The sequence below is a fragment of the Mesoplodon bidens genome (assembly GCF_964165515.1).
Source record: "Mesoplodon bidens genome assembly, chromosome: 6".
In the NCBI taxonomy this organism is placed as follows: domain Eukaryota; kingdom Metazoa; phylum Chordata; class Mammalia; order Artiodactyla; family Ziphiidae; genus Mesoplodon; species Mesoplodon bidens.
The window spans coordinates 8,300,036-8,324,686 of NC_138162.1; the positions used below are offsets into that span (position 1 = coordinate 8,300,036).

General features: G+C 50.6%; 1 protein-coding gene across 5 annotated transcripts in view; it reads right to left on the reverse strand.

Moving 5' to 3' along the window:
• LRSAM1 (leucine rich repeat and sterile alpha motif containing 1) overlaps positions 1–24,651 on the reverse strand; it is a 44,881-nt gene that overhangs the window by 5,616 nt on the left and 14,614 nt on the right. For 4 of the 5 annotated variants that reach the window (XM_081236516.1, XM_081236518.1, XM_081236517.1 and 1 more), the window contains 13 exons: positions 23,885–24,015; positions 19,460–19,489; positions 18,918–19,040; positions 18,414–18,553; positions 17,538–17,582; positions 15,409–15,479; positions 9,961–10,060; positions 8,510–8,597; positions 7,426–7,500; positions 5,800–5,880; positions 4,150–4,245; positions 2,106–2,204; positions 961–1,092 (listed from right to left, as the gene is read on the reverse strand). In XM_081236516.1, coding sequence (XP_081092642.1) covers positions 961–1,092; positions 2,106–2,204; positions 4,150–4,245; positions 5,800–5,880; positions 7,426–7,500; positions 8,510–8,597; positions 9,961–10,060; positions 15,409–15,479; positions 17,538–17,582; positions 18,414–18,553; positions 18,918–19,040; positions 19,460–19,489; positions 23,885–24,015 — 1,211 coding nt within the window. Of the gene's footprint in view, positions 1–960; positions 1,093–2,105; positions 2,205–4,149; positions 4,246–5,799; positions 5,881–7,425; positions 7,501–8,509; positions 8,598–9,955; positions 10,061–15,408; positions 15,480–17,537; positions 17,583–18,413; positions 18,554–18,917; positions 19,041–19,459; positions 19,490–23,884; positions 24,016–24,651 lie in introns of those variants that run through there. The other variant, XM_081236520.1, reaches the window with a different exon arrangement.

Below are 24,651 nucleotides of genomic sequence, written 5' to 3' on the forward strand. Positions count from 1 at the left end.
GCTGGAAACGTGGAGGCCTACGAGGGCCCGACAATCCGTACAGCAGAGGGAGACACTGAGGCCCAGAGGGAAACCAACACTAGTAACAGCTACAGTTTAGCAGGTGTGAAGCCCGCGCAGGGGCTGTGCTGACAGCTTCACCCGCATGACCTCCCGTCACCCCTGTGACGACCAGGAAGTCAGGACCCTCTGTCACAGTTCGTACAGTCAGGTGCTTCACACCGAGGCTGAGCTGCTGAGCAGTGGCCGTACCAGAAGCACACAGTCCCTCAGCCTCCAGAGAGAGTCCTCCTGAGCGTGGTTCTGAGCCCCAGTGTCTGCGTCTGCCGAGGGCCGGGCAGTACAGCAGAGTGGTCAACAGCATGGACCCCAGCACCAGGCTCTGCTGTGTGACCTCGGGCAAACTGCTACCTTGCCGTATCTCAGCCTCCTCATCCGAAAAATGACAATGTCAGCACGTGCCTGCCCAGGTTGTTGGGAAGATTTAATGAATTTGTATGTAAAACATGCTTAGAACAGCGCCTAGCACTGTCAAATATTTGCCGGCATCAGTATTTGTCTCTTTTGAAGGGTAAATGAATTAGTACAGCATGTACCAGGCTCGGGCAGTGCTGCTGCTGTGATAACTGTAAATCCAAGGGGTGGGGAGGGGGCTGGTGCAGATGAGCTCCAAGGTCCTGGCTGTCCAGCCCTATGAGGTGAAGAACCAATCTGAACCGGGGTGGGGGGCAGGGGGCAACAATCTGGGGTCAGCAGGACCCATAGCCCTGGCTTTTGTAGCCACATGACTAGGGGCACATGGGGCACATGTTCTGGCCTTCTGGGAGCAAGGTGGCCCTTTGACAGCTGATGACGCGGGCCTCACCAAGAACTGTATGAAGAGCAAGAGGCCCCTTGGCTGGGTTGGGCCAGGGCCCTGCCCGCCGCCCTCACCTCCCCCGAGGGGCAGCTGCTACCCACCTTGGCCAGGTCCCCAGGGCCCATCCGGCTCAGCATGTCCAGTGAGATGCGGTGGTGGGCGAAGATGGGAAGGTAGTGCTCGGCCGACAGCTCCAGCAGGAGGGCCACCAGCTGGCGCTCCAGGCCTTCCTCCTACAGGACAGACCCAAGGGAGAAGCCAAGTGTACCACGGATGGGGAAAAAACCAAGAATTCATTACTTACAACAGCAAACAAAGAGTTCAAATACATACAACATAATATGTAAAACGTATTCTTGGAACTTTTCCTACAAAAATGGATATGTAAGGGCATAGACATAGATGCACGAGGAAGTTAGTTCACTGCCACTCTGTAAACTTGACAATGCAAGCAACTTAAGTACCCATCAAGAGGGGACTGTTTAAACAAATGAGGGCTCATCCAGATCCTAAATGCTGTGCAGTCGTCTGGAAACAATGAGGAGATCTACGCACACGGGCCTGGAGAACAGCCTGTCACTATTGTTGAGGGGAAAAAGTTGCCAAAATAGCCTTATAGAAGGACTCCTGGTTTTTTTTTTGGTCATGCCATGTAGCTTGCGGGATCTTAGTTCCCCGACCAGGGATCGAACTTGTGCTTGCTGCAGTGGAAGCGCAGAGTCTTAACCACTGGACCACCAGGGAGTTCCCAAGAAAGACTCCATTTTTATTTAAAAAAAAAAAAAAAAAGGGTGTGTGTGTGTGCACACGTGTGAGAGAGGGAGAGGGAGGGAGGGAGGGAGGGAGAGAGGGGGAGATGGGGGAGAGACGGAGGGGAGGGAGGGGGAGAGAGGGGAGAGGCCGGAGAGGGAGGAAGGGATGGAGAGGGAGGTGGGGGAGAGAGGGAGGGGCAGGGAGGGAGGAGGAGGGAGGGAGGTGGGGGAGGCTGGGGACCACCGCTGTCCCATCTGCAGCCCCTGCGCTGGTGAGCGCACAGCAGGCTGCGGGTCTCTGCTCTGCCCAGCAGTGACTGAAAAGTCACCTGAACCAACTCTCCTCCCTCTCGTTTCTGTCCCTGCCCGGGCCGAGCACAGGACCTGGTACACTTAGTCACCAGAAATATGAATGGAATTAAACTGGACAGGTCAGGAAGCCGGGCATCACTGAGGCCAGAGGCTCCTGCAGGGTGGGCGCCAGCAGTCCTCACCTGCAGCTTCAAGGACAAGGGCTTCTGGTTCAAGAGCCGCTGATACTGAATCAGCCAGTAATTCTCCTGCTTAGTTTCGCTTTTGGCTTCTAACTCCGTCTGCCAAGAAGGAAGCAGACACTGTTAGTTACAGGTCAGTGAACAGAAACAATGACAGTGACACCTGTGAACTCTGCTCCTCTGAGCACGTGGATGACTTGGTGTTTTACAAAGAACTTGCCTACCCACTGTTGCCTCACCCTTTAAACTGCTGAGCCCGGAAAGGCAGGAGGCATCACTACCCCCACTTTACTGCTGAGAACGATCTCAGACACAGCATACCTGATGGGGGGACTGGAACCTGGGCTGCTGACACCTGGTGCCCGCCCCCCCTTCCCCGGGCATCATGACTTGGAGGGGGACACCTTCTCATCTGCTTATGGGAAGAGCAAAGTACTAGGCAGCCGTCTCCTTCCCCCAAGAAGGCTTGGTGTGTCCTCTGGGTGCCAGGCAGGGAGAGAAATAAGATTCTAAGGACACCTTCAGCTTCCGGAGTGGGCTTCACCTGACAAAGCCGGAGAATTATAAACATGCTATTCAAGCCGATTCCTCCATTCCATCACTTAAACATTCCTGAGTGTTGTTCTGGGCCAGGCACGGTTCTGGGTGCTGAGGACACAGCAGTGAACACACGATACTAACAGCAGCAGCAGCAGCAACGTCAGGGCACTTCGTGCCAGACCGTGCTGTGCACTGGGAGATGCCCTTGTACTTAATTCTCACTATTCTGTGAAGTAGTTTCTACTTCACAGGTGAAGAAACTGAGTGATTAGTTCAGAGTGAATACCAGTCAGCCCAAGGTCAAAGAGCTGCCCGTGTCGTGGCCAGGATTCAGACCCAGGTCTGTCTTGCTCGGAGCCGGTGCTCTCAACCACCAAGCCACCTACCAAGGACTGCAGCTGCGCGCTGGGCGTCCACGTGATGTGGGCGGCAGGATTACACTGCATGCGTCTCCCCAGCCCCCTCTAGTGGTCCCTCCTGTACCTTGCTGAGCTGGCTCCCCTTTTCCAGCCTGGCCCTCTCTGGGCTGTGGGCGCACCTCTCTTTGGGAGTCCATGACCCTGATGGTCAGGTCCTGATGAGGTACACAGTGAGTCCCCGAGGCCCCTTGAGGGCGGGAGCACACGGCCACGGCACGGCTGCCCCTACACGGCACTCAGGGCGCGGGTCACACATTGATGCAATTTAAAGGTGAAGGCAGGGAGTCACCGTGAGGAACAGGCAGCTTCTGACTGGCACAAACACGCCACCTGGGCTCGTGAGGGGCTCGGGAAGAAACTGGTCTCGCTCCTTTCCATCCCCGACACACGGCCTGGCCCAGGGTGGAGCTCAGAGGACGTCTGGGGCAGTAACAACGCCACAGGAAAGACTGGGTCCTGACCACTCAGATGCACTTGGGCTCTGGAGGAAGTGACCCTGACCTGCCACCCTAAATGGGGCTCTGCCACCCTGATGATGTGCCAGAGTCAAACCCATTTGGGTCCAGGGGGCAGTTGGGCAACTCCTGTCGAAGGCTTTTACTAAATGGTCTGCCCTGGACACACCAAGTACTCTCCTGGGCATCTGTCCTGAGCAAACAAATACCCACGGCTGTTCTCAAATACTTAGCTGCCGAGACAGCCTTGCTTATTAAAAGTAAAAAAACGGGAAGTATGCTTGACAAGAGGCCAAACGAGGGCCCATCTCAATGCAGCCACGGAAGGAACGCAGAGGACATGAAAGACAGGAAAGAGCAGGTGCAAACGAGCGGGTTGGAAAGGGGTGCGCGGTTCTGTGTTACAGGCACGTACATGCATCACGATAAACGTGCACCCCGATGTTTGGAAAACAGACCTCAAAACATTAACAATAGACAACTCTCAGAAGTAAGATTCTTTTCCTTTGAACTTTCCGTTTTTTCTTTGATGAACAACTATTACTAGACTAATGAAGGTGTTTCTAAGAACAGCAAGAGCATTTAGGGAAAGCAAACCCATGAGCGACTCGACGCGGAAGCCAGACGCACCAGGATCTCCCGGAGCTCCTCCTCTCGCTGTGTCTTCTCTTTGAGCAGCTGCTGGAGCAGGGAGCTCAGGACCCAGCGCTGCTCCGAGATCATCTCCTGCAACACAAGACCACGCCCAGTGCTGGGAAACTCGCAGTACCCCGGCCCAAGAAGTCCCCGCAGCGCGGCGGCAGGATCCCCCTCACTCAGTTCTCAGCTGGCAGCTGAGGGGGGCCACAGTGGGTCCGACTCCATTCAAGGCTCTGTCCTTGATCTCAGGCTGAGAGTTGGGGAACAGAGCAGAGGGGCCTCTCTGCCCAAGCATCCCCTCCCCACCTTCTCACCAGCCTGTACCTCCCTTCCCCAGGGGGTAAGGCCAGGCACGGGATCTAGTGACCGAAGACAGCGCAGTGGTAAGAAACATCAAACAAAGGAAATGACAAGCAGCAGGTACCTGACTTCAGTCTCACTGACTACGGAGCACGTGGGCAGAAGCCAACAGTGGGAGGGAGGGTGGGTGAGTGACCCACGCCAGCCAGGAAGGCTCTACACAGATGGAGTGATATGCAAACCCGAGAAAGCCCCATTCGTGTCTGTGTTCCACTCTTCTCCTCCTCTTGGAAACCCCATGGAGACCCCGAAAACAGGAGCCCCACAGCTCTAACGGGCAGGAGGCATGGGCACCCACCAAGCACGGTGGTTGCATCTTCTTTCAGAGCTACACCAACCCCCGCAAGGCCGAGGCCTTTCCATTTCCTAGCCCACTCCTCTCTGATGGCCCCGAGACACAGGCTGGGCCTGAAAGACTATTTCCCTTTTATGCAGGGGAGACGTGGAGGCCCAGGGAAGGGAAGTAACCTGCCTAACGTCATACAGTGACAGACCCGTGGGATTCCAGACCCCAGCAGTCTTCTCCTGCATTGAGAAACCCATGAGACAAATGAAGACTGCTCCACTGAGGAGAGACACAGGGACGGTGACAGACAGAAGGCTCTGCTCAAAAGCCTGGTACGGGGCACATGTCCTCACACATCATTGATCCAACCCTTCTGCGTACAGCTGGGGAGACTAAGGTACAGAGAAGGGAAAGGGCTGCCCCTCCTGCCTCCCCACCCAGGTCACACAGCAAGACTGTGCGGAGACAACCCGGGCTCCGGGTTTGCAGTCCAGAACGCTATCTGCTAGTCCCTGCAGCCTCCACATCTGTGTGAGCACCCAGGTGTGAACACCACCCTGGTGTCCACCCAGGCTGGAGTTCATAGAGCCACAGCTGGGCCCACTCCTCAGACATCCTTGGAACACCAAGAAAGCTCCTTCCCCAGTGATGTCAGCCGTGAGAACCAGCGCCCCAGAAGCATGACTTAGAGAGACAGGGAGCTCAGTAGCAACCCAGCTCCAAAACAAAGAAAACACGGAGATGGAGATGCAGCCGGGTGAGCCTTGGCAATGAAACCCTCCTTCCTCTGACCCTCCTGCCTAGCCACGGGCTGATCCCAGCCTTAACCTTGGCCTGCGCTGGGCTCGGCCCCCAGACCGGGCTCCCACGAGCCTTCTGGGGCCAGGGCATCCTCCAGCATCACTGCCTTGTCTGCTGGAGAGCAGCTGAGAGGCGGTGGGGGCATTAGTTGGGGATGGGGTGGGGGACAGGGCAGGCTAGGGAGCCCTACATACCTGTAGCGCCTCTGTGTCCAGGGATTTCCTCTTTAACTCCAGCTGTGTCAGCTGCAATAACTCAGTTTCTATTAACTTAATCTAAACAGAAGATGAGACAGGGGTTTTTTAATTCACATTAACCACGGTTTAATCCTGTGCCACTGGCTCTTGGATGGCCAAGTAGATCTAAGAATCCTTTCTGGGGGCGCTCTGCAATGAAGGGGGCCTGTGTACCCTGGGAACCTCATCAGCGGGGGTTTAAAAAGAATTCGTTATTTCATGGCCCTGAACGCTTTGCGGCATGGACCCTCTTGTCCTGGACAGTATAGCTGATCAAAAGCCGGGCACAGGGCCAGCCCAGAATGGGTGCTGATCAAGGTATGTGCAGTGAAGGGGCTTTCCTTCCAGGTGAGGACCAGAGTGAAGAACAGACACGGAATTCTCACTGAGCCTCTTACCAGTCCAATTCTCTTGCTTCCTCTAAACAGCTGTCACAGAGGAGTGCAGAGGGCAATGGAAGGGACTGAATAATAATAACAATAGTAGTAGCTGATATTTATTGAGATTCCACATGCTAGGACTGTGCTGTGCAATTTATTTGCATCATTTCATCAATACCTATTAGGAAGTTATTATTGCCTCTATTTTACAGACAAGGAAACCGAGGCTCAGAGAGGTTAAGTAACTTGCCCAAGGACACACAGCAGGTAAGTGAGTGTGCCTTTTCCTTGGGATGTCCCTGCTTGTCTGAAAGGGAAGAGCTGGCCTGGTGGGTCAAAATCACCCAGAGTGAGAATGTCTGGGAGTCACTACATACCTTCAGGGTGGACTGGGGGCTTTTAGCCCTTGGGGTCAGACCCCATGGCCAGTGACTTCTCTACCCTGTGCCTATGACCTTTGTCCCTATGTTCCTATGACCCCACCAACCCTGGTCAGAGGAATGAGATTCATGTCTGGCAATGTGGGATTGAAATTAAAGGGGGAAATAAAAAGGTAAGTTGGTTTTGGCAAAAAAGAATAAAAAGAAAAAAACAACCATGCAAAATGTGAAATTCAAAGTGTGCTGAATACAAGGTGATGTGCGTCCCATAGCCTGAAAGCTCGCTCTGTCTGCCGCCACCCAGGCCACGTGCTCAGGGAGCCCAGCAAGCCAGACACAGCCCTGCTGGATGGGGGTGGCCAAGAGGCCCAGCGTAGGGTTCGCCCAAGGCTGCCCGCAGGTCAGCAGCAGAGCCCGGACAAGAGCACACCTCCTCCCGTCCAGGTCCAGGTCACTCCTCAGCCGACACCAGGCCCTGCCTGCTCGCTCAGGTTGGGGGTAAGCCTGTCCCAGCTCCTCAATCTGGGCCGACAGGGACACAGGTCTGAGCCAGCTGAGGAGTCCTGCCTGTGGCTGCCAAGCAGTCAAGGCCTCCTGTCCCTCAGCCCTGGGCATCATGAGAAGCAGCACGCACAGGTCTCACCTGCTGGCATGCACAGTGTTGCCCCAGGCACCTCCTGACACCCTGAGTAGGTTCCATGAGGCTCAGTGAGGGGAGGGAGGTGCCGGGGAGACCTCTTGTCGGGCTGGCCTGGAGCCCCCTCCTAATGCCTCTGAGAGCCCACAGGGCGGGTCTGTGGGGGGGGGCCGCAGCCTGCACTCACCTGCTTCCGGATCTGCCGATGCATCAGGTCCTTTTTCACCTGGAGAGCCTCGAAGGCTGCCTTCTGCATGGCGCTCTGCAACAGAGAGCATGGCCACTCAGGGGGCCCGCAGGGAAAACAAAATCTGCGTCAAAGACACCTTAACATATGCCTTTTCTGTTTCTTAGAGAGACGACAACTTTTCAGGTTACTTGTTTAATTTTTTAAAATAATGCTTGTTAAGCGCTTACTACGTGCTGGACACCGTGCTCAGGGCTCTTCCCGCGCTGCACATGGAAGAGGCGATGACGAGAGAACCTTCAGTGCCCCATTTCACAGATGAGGAAAGCGAGGTTCGGAGAAGTGAACCGGCTGGCATTAGCATGCAAGTCTGCCCAGCTCTCAGCCTCACCTTAACCACGAGGCCTGACATCCCCTCTAAGAAACAGAGCACTTTCCTCAGACAATCTCACAAATACTAAGTCAATGCGTTTTGGAAGAAGAGAGAGATGGGAGCTGGGGAGAAAGGAAAGAGGAAACGATGGGCCAGGGAGTGGCAGGACAACATCACGGAGGAAGAAAGGAGGGAGGTGATGTGAGGGTCGGGGAGTGACACTCCAATAGGGCCTGTGGGGAGAGCTGGGACTGAACAATTTGGACACAGGAGGGAGGAAATCACAGGGGTCCTTCCTGGTCCCGTCCACTCAGTAGCACCTGCTATGCGCCCGCTAAGCTGGCGGGAGAGCAGATGGAGGTGCGGCGGGATTGGAAGTGAGGAGTCTGGGGGCTCACTCCACGGGGTGGGTACCACCACCGCCTTCTGCCCGTTTTGTCCTCATGATGGGGCCCCACGCAGCACGGGGAGCGGCTGCCTGGGGAGGGCGCTTCTCTAGACTTCAGTGAGTGGAAACGACCACCCAGAGAGGCCTCTCCCTGCCCCCCATCCTGATGGTCAGTACGTTTCTCAGCTCTCTAAGCATCTTGGTTCTTGCACACTGTCCAGGAGTCCAGGACGGCGCCTCCACGTGGAGTTCTGCCACTCTGCTCCGGGCTCCCCACGTCCCTCCTGCCCCCCCCCTCCTGAGCCCCTGCCCCCAGGGCTCACCTCCTGCAGGATCTGGCTAATGGCTTTGTTCTGATCCATCTGTTGCCAGGACAGAATCTGCTGGAACCGCTCATCCATTTCAGCCATGCTGCCAGAAACACAGCAAATTCATGAACATTTCCTGATCACCTACTATGTGCCAGGCACCTTGGAGGAGATGGAGATAAACCACTTATTCATTCAACAATACTCATGGAGCGCCTGCTGGGGGCCACATCCTGGGCTTGGTGGGGCGGGGTGGACATGGAGCTTTGTCTGAATCCCATGGCCCTAGATGGAGGGTGACGGAGTCTCTGTGTCTCCAGAGCTGTGGAGATGATCTCTGAGGCCCCGTCATCCACCCCTCCACTGGAATCCTTGCTACGATGCCCCCCCTGAAGTGGCTGCCTGGCCTCTGCCCACCCACCTCCACCAACAGGGAGCTCATGACCTCCCAGGTGAGCCACTCAGGCTGAGAGAAAGCTGTCCTTCCCGGGCACTAACGTCTCACCCTCCACCCCAGTGTCTCTCACCTGCTCTCATCCCCTAGAACAAGTCTAGTGACTTTGGCACAAAAATCCAAACTCTGCAAACCTAATATGTCCATACTTTGGTACAATCTTGGTTTTAAGTTTGTCTGTTTCATAACAGTAGCTGTTATTTATTGGACCCTTATGTGGCAGACAGTACGATCATTAATGCCCATTAAATCCTCCAACAACTCTAGGAGTAGGTACTGTGATTTATCCCTTTTTCTGATAAGAAACTTGAGGCTCAGGGAGGGAAAATAACTTGCCTAAGACTTCAGTTAGTTATAGAAGTGGGATGTGAATCCACATCTGTCTGGTCCTAGTGCCCACACTCCTAAAACCAAGGTCACACCAGCAGGAAGGAGAGAGACCCCCAGCATCTGCAGGGACACGGGGAGGCTGGCATGCTCCAGGTGCCCGGGGGGGGGGCGGGGAGGAGGCGGCATCTGCACTGGAGCCACCCAGGTGGGAGGAGAAACACAAGGGCAGCCAGGGGTGTTGGTCTGTCCCTGTCTGGGGCTGCTAAGCATCGAAGGAGCTTTTCTCAACTGGCTCTGCCAGGCACTGCAGCTCCTTCAACAAAGCCACGGTGCTGGGGTGAACTTGGAACGCCAGACCCAAAGTGGCTGTCAGCATGAAGGCAACCCCATCACCATCCCCCCTCCAGTGCACCCCACCCATGAGCCCCGGAGATTTATAAGTACACCATGGTCAAGAGCACACTGCCTGGGTCAAACCCGAGCTCTGTCATCGGCTAGTTGTGCTTCCTTAGGGTCCAACCAGAAAAGTCACTTAGACCAGTGGTAACTTGCTCCTGACATCATGGCCCAGGGTGGGGTGGCCCGAGGCAAGAGATTCCAGTGCCAGCTCTCACCCTACGGTCCTGGGCCCTGAGCCGGCTCCCCAAAGTCCCTCACTCGGGAAGCCTCTTCCTTACCTTACCTGGAACAGGCCTGCTGGACCAGGTTCTGCCTCTGAGACTCGTAGGCCATCTGGATGAGCCGGCTGTTACAGCTCTCGGTCAGCATCTGCTGCATGGCCGCTGTGGAAACATGGGGGTGGGGTGGGGACAGTGCTGAGCAGCCACTCCTGGGGGGCCTCATGGGCGTTACCTGGGCATCCACCTGACAGTCACCTCAGAAAAAAGTCTTTTTTTAAACTACAGAAGTAACTTCAGCTTGAAAGTCTGATTAGTTGTAAAACACTGAACCACATACACATAATCTTCTATAGTCTCGTCACCCAGAAATATTATTACATTTTGATATATATTCTTCTGGTTAATTTTTAATGCATATTGATGGATTTTTAAAAAGTTAAATGAAAGAATTAAAAGCAGGGACTTGACAGATATTTGTATACCCACGTTCATAGCAACATTATCCACGCAAAAAAGGTGGAAACAACCCAAGTGCCTATTGATGGACAAATGGGTAAACAGAATGTGGTCTATCCATGCAACGGAATATTAATCAGTCTTAAAAAGGAAGGAAATTCTGACATAAGCTACAACGTGGATGAACCCTGAAGACATTACGCTATGTGAAAAAAGCCAGTCACAAAAGGACAAATACTGTATGATTCCACTTATACGAAGTACCTAGAGCAGTCAGATTCATAGAGACAGAAAGTAGAATGGTGGTCCTACAGGGTCCGGGGGAGGGGGCAGTGGGGAGTTCCTGTTTAGAGGGTATAGAGTTTCACTTTGGGATGATGAAAAAGTTCTGGAGATGGATGGTGGTGATGGTTGCACAACAAGGTGAATGTACTTAATGCCACAGAACTGTACACTTACAAGTGGTTACAATGGTAAATTTTATGCTTTGTATATTTCTACATAATAAAAGAAAATTAAAATGTTATCACACTAAATATACCACTTTCTCACCTTTTATGAATGCATCCCTATGTCAACATGCTGACGTGATGTTAATAGCTACAGAATACTACAGTGCCTGGATTACCAAAGTTTAAGATAATCCTCTGATTCAGAGCATTCGGAGTCTTTCTGCGATTATTAAATGATACTGCTATAAATATCCTTGCTCAGATATTTCTGTGCACATCTACTTGATTATTTCCTAGAATAATGCTTAGAAGTACACAGTTTTAAGGTCATAGATGATGTATACAAGTTACCCTTTCTGCCCTCCAGAAAGAACCTGCTGATTCATACTCCCTTTGGCAGCACACAGGACAGCCCGATACCATACGCCCTCAACAACTCTGGGTTATTACCCTTTCTTGCCTTTTTGTTATTTTTATTGAAATTTTTCAGTTATAAAAATGATACATGCTCAGTTTCTAAAATAGCTAATAGGGAAGTTTGAAAAGGTGGAAAAGAAAAGATCCCTAACACTGAGTCTATTTCCAATCAGTTAATTTGATAAACATCCTTCCAGAAATGCAAACACAATCTTTCTCTTTATAAATGGTGGATGATGGTGACCTTTAAAATAGGAACATTGGAGACCTTCAAGATGGTGGAGGAGTAAGACGTGGAGATAACCTTTCTCCCCACACATACATCAGAAATACTTCTACACATGGAACAAATCCTACAGAACACCTACTGAACGCTGGCAGAAGACCTCAGACTTCCCAAAAGGCAAGAAACTCCCCACGTACCTGGTCATGTGGCTGACAAGGTCTTGGTGCTCCTGCTGGGTGTCAGGCCTGTGCCTCTGAGGTGGGAGAGCCGAGTTCAGGACGTTGGTCCACCAGAGACCTCCCAGCTCCATGTAATACCAAACGGCGAAAGCTCTCCCAGAGATCTCCATCTCAGAGCTAAGACCCAGCTTCACTCAACACCAGCAAACTACAGTGCTGGACACTCTATGCCAAACTAGCAAGACAGGAACACAACGCCACCCATTAGCAGAGAGGCTGCCTAAAATCATAAGGTCACAGACACCCCAAAACACACAACCGGACGCAGTCCTGCCCACCAGAAAGACAAGATCCAGCCTCATCCACCAGAACACAGGCACTAGTCCCCTCTACCAGGAAGCCTGCACAACCCACTGAACCAACCTTAGCCACTGGGGGCAGACACCAAAAACAACGGGAACTACGAACCTGCAGCCTGCGAAAAGGAGACCCCAAACACAGTAAGTTTAGCAAAATGAGAAGACAGAGAAGCACACAGTAGATGAAGGAGCAAGATAAAAACCAACCAGACCAAACAAATGGAGAAAACAGGCAATCTACCTGAAAAAGAATTCAGAATGATGATAGTAAAGATGCTCCAAAATCTTGGAAATAGAATGAAGAAAATACAAGAAACGTTTAACAAGGACCTAGAAGAACTAAAAAGCAAACAAACAATGATGAACAACACAATAAATGAAATTAAAAATACTCTAGATGGGATCAATAGCAGAATAACTGAGGCAGAAGAACGGATAAGTGACGTGGAAGATAAAATAGTGGAAATAACTACTGCAGAGCAGAATAAAGAAAAAAGAATGAAAAGAATTGAGGACAGTCTTAGAGACCTCTGGGACAACATTAAACACACCAACATTCGAATTATAGGGGTCCCAGAAGAAGAGGAAAAGAAAGGGACTGAGAAAATATTTGAAGAGATTATAGTTGAAAACTTCCCTAATATGGGGAAGGAAATAGTCAAGTCCAGGAAGTGCAGAGAGTCCCATACAGGATAAATCCAAGGAGAAACACGCCAAGACACATACTAATCAAACTATCAAAAATTAACTACAGGGCTTCCCTGGTGGCACAGTGGTTGAGAGTCCGCCCGCGGATGCGGGGGGCACGGGTTTGTGCCCCGGTCTGGGAGGATCCCACATGCCGCGGAGCGGCTGGGCCCGTGAGCCATGGCTGCTGAGCATGCGCATCTGGAGCCTGTGCTCCGCGGCGGGAGAGGCCACAGCAGTGAGAGGCCCGCGTACCGCAAAAAAAAAAAAAATTAACTACAAAGAAAAAATATTAAAAGCAGTATTTAAGAATCTGTAAAAAATACAAGCACATGGAGGCTAAACAATACACTACTTAATAACCAAGAGATCACTGAAGAAATCAAAAATTACCTAGAAACAAACGACAATGAAAACACGATGACCCAAAACCTATGGGATGCAGCAAAAGCAGTTCTAAGAGGGAAGTTTATAGCAATACAATCCTACCTCAGGAAACAACACCTCAAACAAACAACCTAACCTTACACCTAAAGCAATTAGAGAAAGAAGAACAAAAAAACCCCCAAGTTAGCAGGAGGAAAGAAATCATAAAGATCAGATCAGAAATAAATGAAAAAGAAATGAAGGATACAATAGCAAAGATCAATAAAACTAAAAGCTGTTTCTTTGAGAAGATAAACACAGGGGACTTCCCTGGTGGCACAGTGGTTAAGAATCCACCTGCCAATGCAGGGCACATGGGTTCAAGCCCTGGTCCGGGAAGATGCCACAAGCCGTGGAGTAACTAAGCCCACGTGCCACAACTACTGAGCCTGTACTCTAGAGCCCACAAGCCACAACTACTGAGCCCATGTGCTGCAACTACTGAAGCCCGTGCACTCTAGGGCCCGTGCTCCGCAACAAGAGAAGCCACCTCAATGAGAAGCCTGTGCACTGCAATGAAGACCCAATGCAGCCAAAAAATAAATAAAAAAAAAGAAGATTAACACAACTGGTAAACCATTAGCCAGACTCATCAAGAAAAAAATGGATAAGACTCAAATCAATAGAATTAGAAATGAAAAAGGAGAAGTAACAACTGACACTGAAGAAATACAAAGGATCATGAGAGATTACTACAAGCAACTATATGCCAATAAAATGGACAACCTGGAACAAATGGACAAATTCTTAGAAAAGCACAATCTTCTGAGACTGAACCAGGAAGAAACAGATAATACAAACAGACCAATCACAAGCACTGAAATTGAGACTGTGATTAAAAATCTTCCAACAAACAAAAGCCCAGGACCAGATGGCTTCACAGGCGAATTCTATCAAACATTTAGAGAAGAGCTAACACCCATCCTTCTCAAACTCTTCCAAACTATAGCAGAGGGAGGAACACTCCCAAACTCATTCTACAAGGCCACCATCACCCTGATACCAAAACCAAACAGATGTCACAAAGAAAGAAAACTACAGGCCAATATCACTGATGAACACAGATGCAAAAATCCTCAACAAAATACTAGCAAACAGAATCCAACAGCACATTAAAAGGATCATACACCATGATCAAGTGGGGTTTATCCCAGGAATGCAAGGATTCTTCAGTCTATGCAAATCAATCAATGTGATAAACCATATTAACAAACTGAAAGAGAAAAACGATATGATCATCTCAATAGATGCAGAAAAAGCTTTCAACAAAATTCAATACCCATTCATGATAAAAACCCTCCAGAAAGTAGGCATAGAGGGAACTTACCTCAACATGATAAAGGCCATATATGACAAACCCACAGCCAACATCATTCTCAATGGTGAAAAACTGAAACCATTTCCACTAAGATCAGGAACAAGACAAGGTTGTCCACTCTCACCACTATTATTCAACATAGTTTTGGAAGTTTTAGCCACAGCAGTCAGAGAAGAAAAATAAAAGGAGTCCAAATTGGAAAAGAAGTAAAGCTGTCACTGTTTGCAGATGACATGATACTATACATAGAGAATCCTAAAGATGCCACGTGGCTTGATGTTCTCAGGATCAGATGGGGAGACCTCCCTCTTGTTTGTGTGGACAGTGTGGTGCCCCAGGACCACCCAGGGAGCGACGGGAAGGCGAGTTCCCAGGGGCTCAAGAGAGGCCACAGCTGCCCTTGAGGAGAGTAGCCCTAACAGCCACACTTTTTTTTTTTTTTTTTTGCGGTACGCGGGCCTCTCACTGTTGTGGCCTCTCCCGTTGCAGAGCACAGGCTCTGGACGCACAGGCTCAGTGGCCATGGTTCACGGTCCCAGCCGCTCCGTGGCAAGTGGGATCTTCCCGGACCGGGGCACGAACCCGTGTCCCCTGCATCGGCAGGCAGACTCTCAACCACTGTGCCACCAGGGAAGCCCACAGCCACACTTTATGAACAGCTTTGTGCCAGCATGACCCTATCTGACCCTCATAATGACCCCAGGAGGCAGATAATTACCTTTCTCCCCATTCTGTAGACATGAAAACTGAGAGGGACCAGTAATGCCCCTTAGGTCATACAGCTTGTGCCTGAGCTGGGATTCTGAATCCAAGTTCAGCCTGACCTCAGGGCCCATGCTCTATGACGGGACTTGGCCGCCCCTCTTGAGGGGTAACACTCAGCGCCCTCTATATGTGACCAAAAGAGGGATGGCTGTCCACTCCTGCCCCTCAGTTGGCCACGCTCTGCTCCCAGGTCCCTGCCCCGCCCCACCCCACCCTGAGACTCACAGGCGATCTCACGGCGCCGTAGGTTCTCTGTCTCCTCCTGGGTTATGGACATCAACTGTTCCATTCTTATTCTAGAAAAAAATCAATCCATTTATTCAGCAAATGTATCAGTAACATTTCCAACAGGGAATCCCATCAGATGAACACCACCTCCTTCAAGAAGTCCTCCCAGATGTGAGAACTTAGGCATGCTCTCTGAATGCCCACGGCATCATGCGCCTCCACTGGGGCCCTGTTAACTTTAAGAGTTTCTTGCATAAAAAGATAAACATTCCCTTAGAAAAATGGGCCAAGGATACAAACAGCCAATTCACTGATGCTTAAATAAAAGTGACCAAAGAACATATGGAAAGATTCTTAACACCACTGATAACGAAAGAAGTTAAATCTTTTCACCTATCGGGTTGGCTGAGATTAAGAAAACTGATAACCACTGGTGATGGCAGTGAAGGTGGAGAAGTGGGTACTTTATAAACAGTTGAGAGGAGTGTAAACTGGCAAAATGTTCTTGGAAGGCAGTCTGGTAATACCATCAAAGTGTTCTTCGAATATTTCCTTCAAAAACATTCACATAGGGCTTCCCTGGTGGAGCAGTGGTTGGGGGTCCACCTGCCGATGCGGGGGACAGGGGTTCGTGCCCCGGTCCGGGAGGATCCCGCATGCCGCGGAGCGGCTGGGCCCGTGAGCCATGGCTGCTGGGCCTGTGCGTCCGGAGCCTGTGCTCCGCAATGCGAGAGGCCACAGCGGCGAGAGGCCCGCGTACCGCAAAAAAAAAAAACAAAACATTCACATAAGTGCGTAAGGGTATATCTAGAAGATGTTTACAGTAATATTGTTTGTAATTATGAAACGCCAGAAACCACTTAAATGTTCTGAGGGCTAACTACATAAATTATGATATAATGATATAGTGGAATTCGCTACAGCTAGTACAAATAATGAGGTTTTTAGCATGGAAATACATCTGTGATATAATAAGTGAAAATTTAAAAAGTAATGGCACGTATGTATGTGCATGTTGCTTGTGTGTACACTTTTTGCCCCCCACACCAGACTGGCACAGTGGCTGGGAGGGGGACAACATCCTTTAATGTTTCTTGCAGGGTCTGAGTTCATCGGAAGCAGCATGTATCGTCTGAGCACTCCTGCCTCCTGCCCAGGCCCACAGGCTGCTCAGGGGAAGGCCGTATCTGGGGCGCATCCCTGGACCCTAGGCATAGCCCAGGCCTAGCCCAGAGAGGGCACTCAGTCAGCGTGCTGAATAAGTGATGCCACCGGCCACAGCTCAGCTTGGTCTAGACCACCCTGGCTGCCACCGCCCCCGGCTGAAGTGGACAGGGTGGTGGGGTTACACTGCAGCTCCATGGGAGCCCCCTGCAGGAGGCCTGCACAGGCAGCCAGGAGCCAGGAAGGCTGGGCCCACGGGGAGGGGAGGCTCCCCCAAAGCACAGCAGCCAGGTCCACACTGATAGTCTAGGGTCCCTGAGAACAAGGAGGGATTCACATTAATACCCAGGGAATGGGGGGTAGGGGCCGTCCCTCCATTTCTAATCACTAAGGTGGGTACCTCAGTGCAGTGGATTTGAAACATGCAGAAAACACAAAGGGGAAAGAACAAGATCACCACCTCCAATTCCTGCCTCTCAAAAGTGTTCAATGTCCTTTTGCTTTCTGAGCACAGATATAGGCAGTGTCTTTAAGAAATGATACACTGTAGACACTTTTCCACTTAGCAATATGGTGTATTTCCCTTAATAAGGAATGTTCTTCTATAAGATATTTAATGGCTACAGAGTATTCCTCTGTACATAATTTATGTAACCAAGTTTTTCTTCCCAGAAATGTGGACTTTGTTCTATTTTTTATTCTAAAAATATAGTAGGACATTATATATACATTCTTATTCACGTCTCTGAATTTTTCTCAGGAGTGTCTTACGTGTTTTAACAAACTTGAAGGCAGCGATTCTTTCTAATTCAATACTTCCTGAGGAGGTGAATCTCCTCATAGCTTTAGGAAAACTTTCTGGCATAATCCTTGAGAATCACAAGACCTTCTCTCCCCAGAGCCATGCATCCCCAGGAAGGAAGGCAGCGCCCAAAAAAGACCCACTAGAGCAGAACACGTACCTTTCATTTTCAAGCGACTTCAGAATCTCGGAACTTTTCTTTTGCCTGTGGAGGAAACCATGAAAAGCCTGTAGTCACCAGCGGGCCCATTTCCAACAGAATGGCTCAGGGGGGGCTTAGGCACCGACCACTTAGGGCCTCTGTGTTCTCAGGCTAATTCCTCAACCACTCCAAACCCCAGCTCCTCATCTGTGAAATGGGAATAATAAGTTTTTAAAACTTCGTGGACTGTTGGTAATGAGTGAATGAGAAAATAAAAAGTGCCTGGCCTGTGACAAGCACTCAGCAGATGGCAGCTTTCACGGGCGCCCTCGGTGGTGAGCGCACTGTGCACCGCAGGCTAACTGCATAACTGTGGGCGAGGGGGAGAGAGAGACTCCGAGGATGGTGGAAAGGGAGGCTGGAGGCCATGGGGGGGTGGAAGCCTGTTTCTGAAATCTTTCCCCAAGAGACCCGACTGACCCTTCTCGGGCTCCTCGCGACCTCTGCCTGCCCTGCTCCCTGCAGCTCTTGCCTTGGACAGGACCTGGGCTAAGGCCAGTCTCACTATAAGGCAAATGGCTGTCCTCAGTGTGACTGGTGACTTGGAACCCAAAATGTTGGCACGGGACGTGATTTTGACTTGTTAAACCTACCTATTTTACAGATGGGAAACTTGGGAGGCAAAGGTCCAATCAGTAGCAGCCCCAAAACAAGAGGCAAACCTGGTCATGCCCAGATCACCTTCTTTTTTAAGTTGGTGTGAATTGCAGCACCGAGACCTTGGGCAGAATCAGAGGCCGTGAGGGAGAAATGGACCTCTGTCCTGAGCTCCTCAAAGGGTATCGGGTGGGGGAAGGTCTCTGGGTCTGGGGGCCAGGGGGCTGGGAGCCTGACCTCTGATTCTCCTGCAGGAGCTTCTGGATCCGGTTGGAGATGTTCTGCTCTGTCTGCTTCAGCTGCTCCTGCAGCCGCTGACGCTCTGCATCCAGGCAGCGCTGGCGCTCGCTCAGGCCCTGCTCCAGCCGGGACTGCTCCTGCGGCAGGACGGGCAGAGGTCCCCAGTCAGTGGGGGGCGACCACCCACCCACCCCCAGACGCCACAGGGCAGCCAGGGGCCCTGGCCTGGGAGGCGGAGACTAGGTTTTCTGTCTCTGTCCTGCCAGCCCTTTCCGCATAACCCTGGGCCAGGTGTGTCGCTAGGCCTCAGGGTACCCAGGCACCGGAGCAGGCTGGGTGAGGTGATGTATATGGACAACCCCCCACCACCCCATGTCCTGGAGGGGGAAGTGAGAGAGCTCACTCCCACCGCCTTCCCACATCAGAGGGACCTCAGCCCGAGTCAGGAGGCCCCTGGCAGAGGGAGCAGACAGGCCTGACCCCACTTAGCCGCGCACGAACCTCCCTGACCGTCTGGAGGATCTCGTCCTTCTGGCTGCTGCTCTGCTGAAGGAGCTGGGCGTGCTCTCGCTGCCCGAGTTCTAAGCGCCGTTCGAACTCGAGTTTCTCCAGCATCTTTTGTTCCTGCAAGAAGGTAGATCCTGGTGAGTACTGGCACAGGCTCTGTGGGTGTTTGGACATGATAGCAGGGGGAATGCACCCCCAAGTCTGAACGGTACAGGCGACAGGTCTGAACACTGAGCCTCGCCCCCGCGGGGCCCGACTGTAATAAAACGGGCTCTCCACTGGCGCAGGCTAGTGGTTTAGAGCCTGGGGTTGGGCTCAACCTCTCCAAGCCTCAGTCTTCTCATCTGTCAAGTGGAGACACCCTCCCAGCCACCGAGGCTGCGTGAGACTGTGGTGAGGCAACGTACGTAAAGGGAAGGAGTTACTTTACCCTCTATAATTTAGAGCCAGGAAGAACTTGTTTCCTCAAACCTTTTATAATAGTTGAGATGTTTAATGCGAAGAAAAGTGACAGAGGACAAAAGGCATTTTCTTACCTTCCTCTTCTCATAGTCTGAGAACCTATTCTGGGAGGAAAAAAAGAGAGTGGGGTCAAGAGAAGGTGGGCAGCAGCGGTTCTCGCTGGACAGAGTCCCCGGGGCAGCCTGACACCACTCAGATTTGCAGGCACATCCAGAGGACTGCATCAGAGGGCTGGGATGGGTGGGATGAGGGGGATGGTTGTTTGATAAAGAGTTCCAGATGGTTTTGGTGGACACGAGGGTTGAGAACCACTGGGCTTGGCCCACTGTAGGAAGGTCTTCAAGGCAGTTCTGTTGATGCAGCACTGAGAACGCATGGTGCTCCGAAAAAGAGACCAAGAATGGGTATCTGATTCCCTTGTATGTCTGCACAACACACCTGCAAGTACCCAGCTCCAGCCACCAAAACACTTACAAATGCCCAGAGGCGCGTGCTCAAGTTCCTGAGGAATTGTTCAAAAGAGTGAAAGCACTGAAAATAACTCAAATGTCCATCAAAATGTGATTCCTTCAGTAAGTCGTGGTTCATCCACACAATGGATTATTACACAACTGTCAAACGATGGGGCGAATGAGGGCGTAGCTAGAGAAGGATGTCTGCTATCTCTCACTGTGTGTGCAACACGCTTCCACTCTTGTAAGAACACCACCATCAAAACTCAAGTCTGAGCTTTGTGGTTGTTGAGACAAAAGCTACAAAGGAGCTTCATTAATCAGCTCATGGCGATTCCTCCAGGGGATGGGACTGCAGGGTAGGAGGGGTGACATTCACTCCATCTATTTCTGTATTGTTTAGATTTACAACAAGGAGCGTGAACTAGTTTTGTAATCAAACACCAGCACGTGCACACACACTTTTTTTTTTTTTTTTTTTTTAGCAGCACTTCTATTTAGTCATCTGGCTCTGAGACCAGGATCAGGGTCTGTCTGAGCTGTAAAAGCAGCATCCTATAAAGAAATAAAAAATTTTCCTCCTACTTCAGCATAGGAAAAATCTTAAGTTAATCTTTAATTATACAAATAACATCTGAATATATTCTCCTTGTAAAAAGCCCATGCATATAAAAGTACCCATTGGGACTTTCCTGGTGGCGCAGTGGTTAAGAATCCGCCTGCCAAGGCACGGGGACACGGGTTCGAGCCCTGGTCCGGGAAGATCCCACAGGCCACAGAGCAACTAAGCCCGCAAGCCACAACTACTGAGCCTGCAAGCCACAGCTACCGAAGCCCTGACACCTAGAGCCCGTGCTCCACAACAAGAGAAGCCACTGCAATGAGAAGCCCGCGCACTGCAACGAAGAGTAGCCCCTGCTCGTCTCAACTAGAGAAAGCCCGCACGCAGCAACGAAGACCCAACGCAGCCAAAATAAATAAATAAATAAATAATTTATAAAAAATAAGTAGTACCCATTGACCACTCCTGGGCCTAATCCTGATTCCCTCCCAACCCCCATTCCATGCTCCCCATCCCCCGCCCCCATGTAAACATCATTATCAGACCCAACCCCATGCAGCTACTTACAATTTGTGCCTTTGGAAAAATACATATATTTGTATGTGTGTACATATATATATAAACATTTTTTTAATGAAGATATAATTTACATACTGTAAAATCCATCCTTTTGAAGAAATGTACAGTTCTATGAGTTCTGACAACTGCATACAGTATTGTAATCATCACTACCATCAAGATGTAGACCAGTCCTATAACCCCCTAAATTCCCTTGTGCCCGTCATCAAACCCTCCTCTTATTCCCAGTCACCGGCAATTACTGATCTGTTTTTTTATGTATTTGAACCTCCTTTTAAAACATAAAAATGGAAATATATTATTGAATATTTTCATTGTGTTCAAGTTGTCCTTTTCACTTATCCACCTGTCCTGTGACCCAAATCTGAACAGATCTTTCTCACCGTATGAATAGGACACGTCAGTTCAGCCTCTTCCCACTGACAGACATCTCGGGGGCTGCCAATACTTCACTACCATAAGTGAGGCTGCAACGAACATTCCTCTGAGTGTCTCTTTGTGCAAGTGTTTCTCTGGGGTATATACTGAGAAATGGAACTTCTGGATTGTGGGCTGTGCCCATTTGAAATGTTGACATATTTTGTCAAGTTATCTTCAACAATGGGGATACTGATTTCCATTCCCAAGACCAATTTATGGGGCCACTGCTTCCCCACACTCTGGCTAATAGAAATTATCATAGTGAAATCTGTGTCAATCTGAGGAGGAAAATAGCATTTCATTGTTTTTTTTTTTTTTTTTTTTTTGCGGTACACAGGCCTCTCACTGCCATGGCCTCTCCCGTTGCAGAGCACAGGCTCCTGACGTGCAGGCTCAGCGGCCATGGCTCACGGGCCCAGCCGCTCCGCGGCACGTGGTATCTTCCCAGACCGGGGCACGAACCCGTGTCCGCTGCATCGGCAGGCGGACTCTCAACCACTGCACCACCAAGGAAGCCCCATTTCATTGTTTTAATTTACCTGTTCCTAACTACTAGTGAAGCTGGGCATTTTTTCATACTTATTGATCATTTAGTACTATTTTATTCTGTAAAGTACCTATTGATATATCTTCAGTCTAATTTCTCTTAGGATGGTTTTCTGTTTCATATTGATTCCAAAGAGTTCTTTGTGTGTTCAGTCTGCTAATCCTTCATCAGAAATGTATGTTGTAAATACTTTGAGAGCATAAATTGACACAATTTTCCTGGACAGTAATCTCCTCCCTCTCGAATTCTCACTGAGCTGTCAGAGGAAACATAACCCTACGAAAGCCTTCACAGCAGTGCTGGAATACAGGGAAGGGTGGCATCAGGGAACCAGAGAATTAAAAAAAAAAACAAAAAAAAAAACAGTGCAAGATACGAAGGCAAACTGGCTACAGCTGGTGCCTCCCTTCCCAGCCATCGGAGGCCCAGGTTTGTGGGCCTTCAGAGTGGGGGGAGCAGAGGCAGTTTCTGAGCTTCCTCCTCCATTCCTGACCTACACTAGTCCACCCCCAGGGACCCAGAAGGGCCACTGTCCCGAAGCTCCATCCAGCAGGGAGACACACAGTAAACAAATCCTCTTCCATGTAATTCTTCTTGTAATTTAGAGCTGTGATTATAACGCAGCAGGGCCCTAGGGTACCTTCCCAGGACAGATTCTGCCCCTCCCAACCCATAATGTCCTCCACCTGCCCCTTGTCTGTAGAGAAACTTTAGCCAAAGAAGAAACTTAACCAGAGAAGTGAGAAATTACAGAAGCAAAGGAAAACAGTCAAGCAAAGCAAAATATTAGTTTAGCCATTAAACCAAGTCAAGGACCTTTACTTCCTCCTCAAGGGCTATAGATAACATTCTGAGCCACGGCCTCTGAGCTGTTTTGCAAATACTAAAACCGCCACAGGTGGAAGAAATTAACTACATGATGACCAGACTGTAGCCATGACAAACTGCTCCATCTCACACAATTCCAAGAATTAATCTCAAGGAAATGGGAACAAACTGACCCTGGAGTTAAAGATTAACTGTACCTAAAACAATCAAGATGATGCTGATCAGGCCACCACCTAACCAACTTCAAGATGACTGTCAGGGGCTTCCCTGGTGGCGCAGTGGTTGAGAGTCCGCCTGCCGATGCAGGGGACGTGGGTTCGTGCCCCAGTCCGGGAGGACATGCCGTGGAGCGGGCCCATGAGCCATGGCCGCTGAGCCTGCGCTCCGCAACGGGAGAGGCCACAGCGGTGAGAGGCCCACGTACCGCAAAAGAAAAAAAAAAAAAAAAAAAAAGATGACTGTCCGCACTGACAGTGCTGCTCTGCATTTAGCCCCCTCCTTCTGCCTATACACCCCTGAAACTCCCCTTTAAAAGCCCTTGCCCCCTGATTGACAGTGGAGAGTTGGTTCCTTGGGACACGAATCCACCTTCCGCCCAGGATTGCCAGCTTCCCCAATACAGCTATCTTTCCTTTTACCCAACACTTGTCTCTCAGTACTGGATTCCTAAACGACGAGCAGCTGAACCTGAGTTCAGCAACATAGGTGCTCCCAAGGAAACGCACAGGGCATTCTGAGAACATGCACAGACCTGAACTGGGCTGCTGTGTCAGGGAAGGCTTACTCAGAGGATGTGATGTTTCAACTAGGAACTGAAGGATGAGACTGAGTTATGGGGAGAAGGTGAGTGGGGAGAATTCCAGCCGAGGGGTTCAAAGGCCCCGAGGGGCTCAGGGACAGAGCAGAGCACGGCAAGGCTGCTGCTGGGGAGCTCGTGGGCTGAGGCCACCGAGGAAGCCTTGTGAAGGCTTCTAAGTACACGGGTTTGAAGGGAGGTGAGTTTTAGTTTGATAGAATCCGGGGGCTGACGCTCTGAACATCTCCCCAGTGCCCAGAGCGCCTGCGTACCCCCTGCCCCAACGCCGCATGCCAGCACTTAGGTGCGCCTTACCTGCCATTCTACCTCCTCGCTGGAGAATCTGTCCGTGGGCCCACTGGGACTGTCCCGGGAGTTCTCGGCTCCATCTTGCTCCAGGACTGGCAGCAGGTACTGAGAAGGGGGGTAGTATTCCAGCCCTGACGCTGCAAGAGATGGACACCAGCTGACCAGGAGGGAGGAGACAACCTCGGAACCCAGAACAGTCCGCTTCTGCCGCTCTCACCCACCACCCCGCCCCTGCCAGCATCCTGTCCCACCCCTGCCTCAGTCCACTACGCCACTCTGCTAGACGCTGAGCCCTCGTGTGCTGCTCACACGTCTAACGCCTGGGCCTTAAATGTGGCAAGAGCTCAATAAGCATCAGCTGAGTGAATAAACACCGCCCACCCCCACCCCCCCACTCCCCGTCCCCACCCCCCGCCCCCACCTGCCTCTTTACCATCCAAGTGAGAATGAGGTGATGGAAAACGCCTGAACTTAGTTAAGAAGCCTGGGTCCAAGACCCAGCTTTCCCCATAATTTCTTGTGTATGGGCAAGATGCTTGCCTTCTCTGGCCCTGTGTAGTGTCCTCCTGCATCATCTGAAAGGATTCATAATCTTTGCCCATTCTGCCTTATTCCTGCTGATTTGTAGGTGCTCTTTACATATTGTAGTTAATAACCTTGGGTCTATAATATATGTTGCAACTATCTTCTTCCAGTTGGTAACTTTTCTTTTTAACTTTGATGATAGTATCCTTTTGAGGTAAAGTTGTTTAGATTTTAATGTAGTAAAGTCA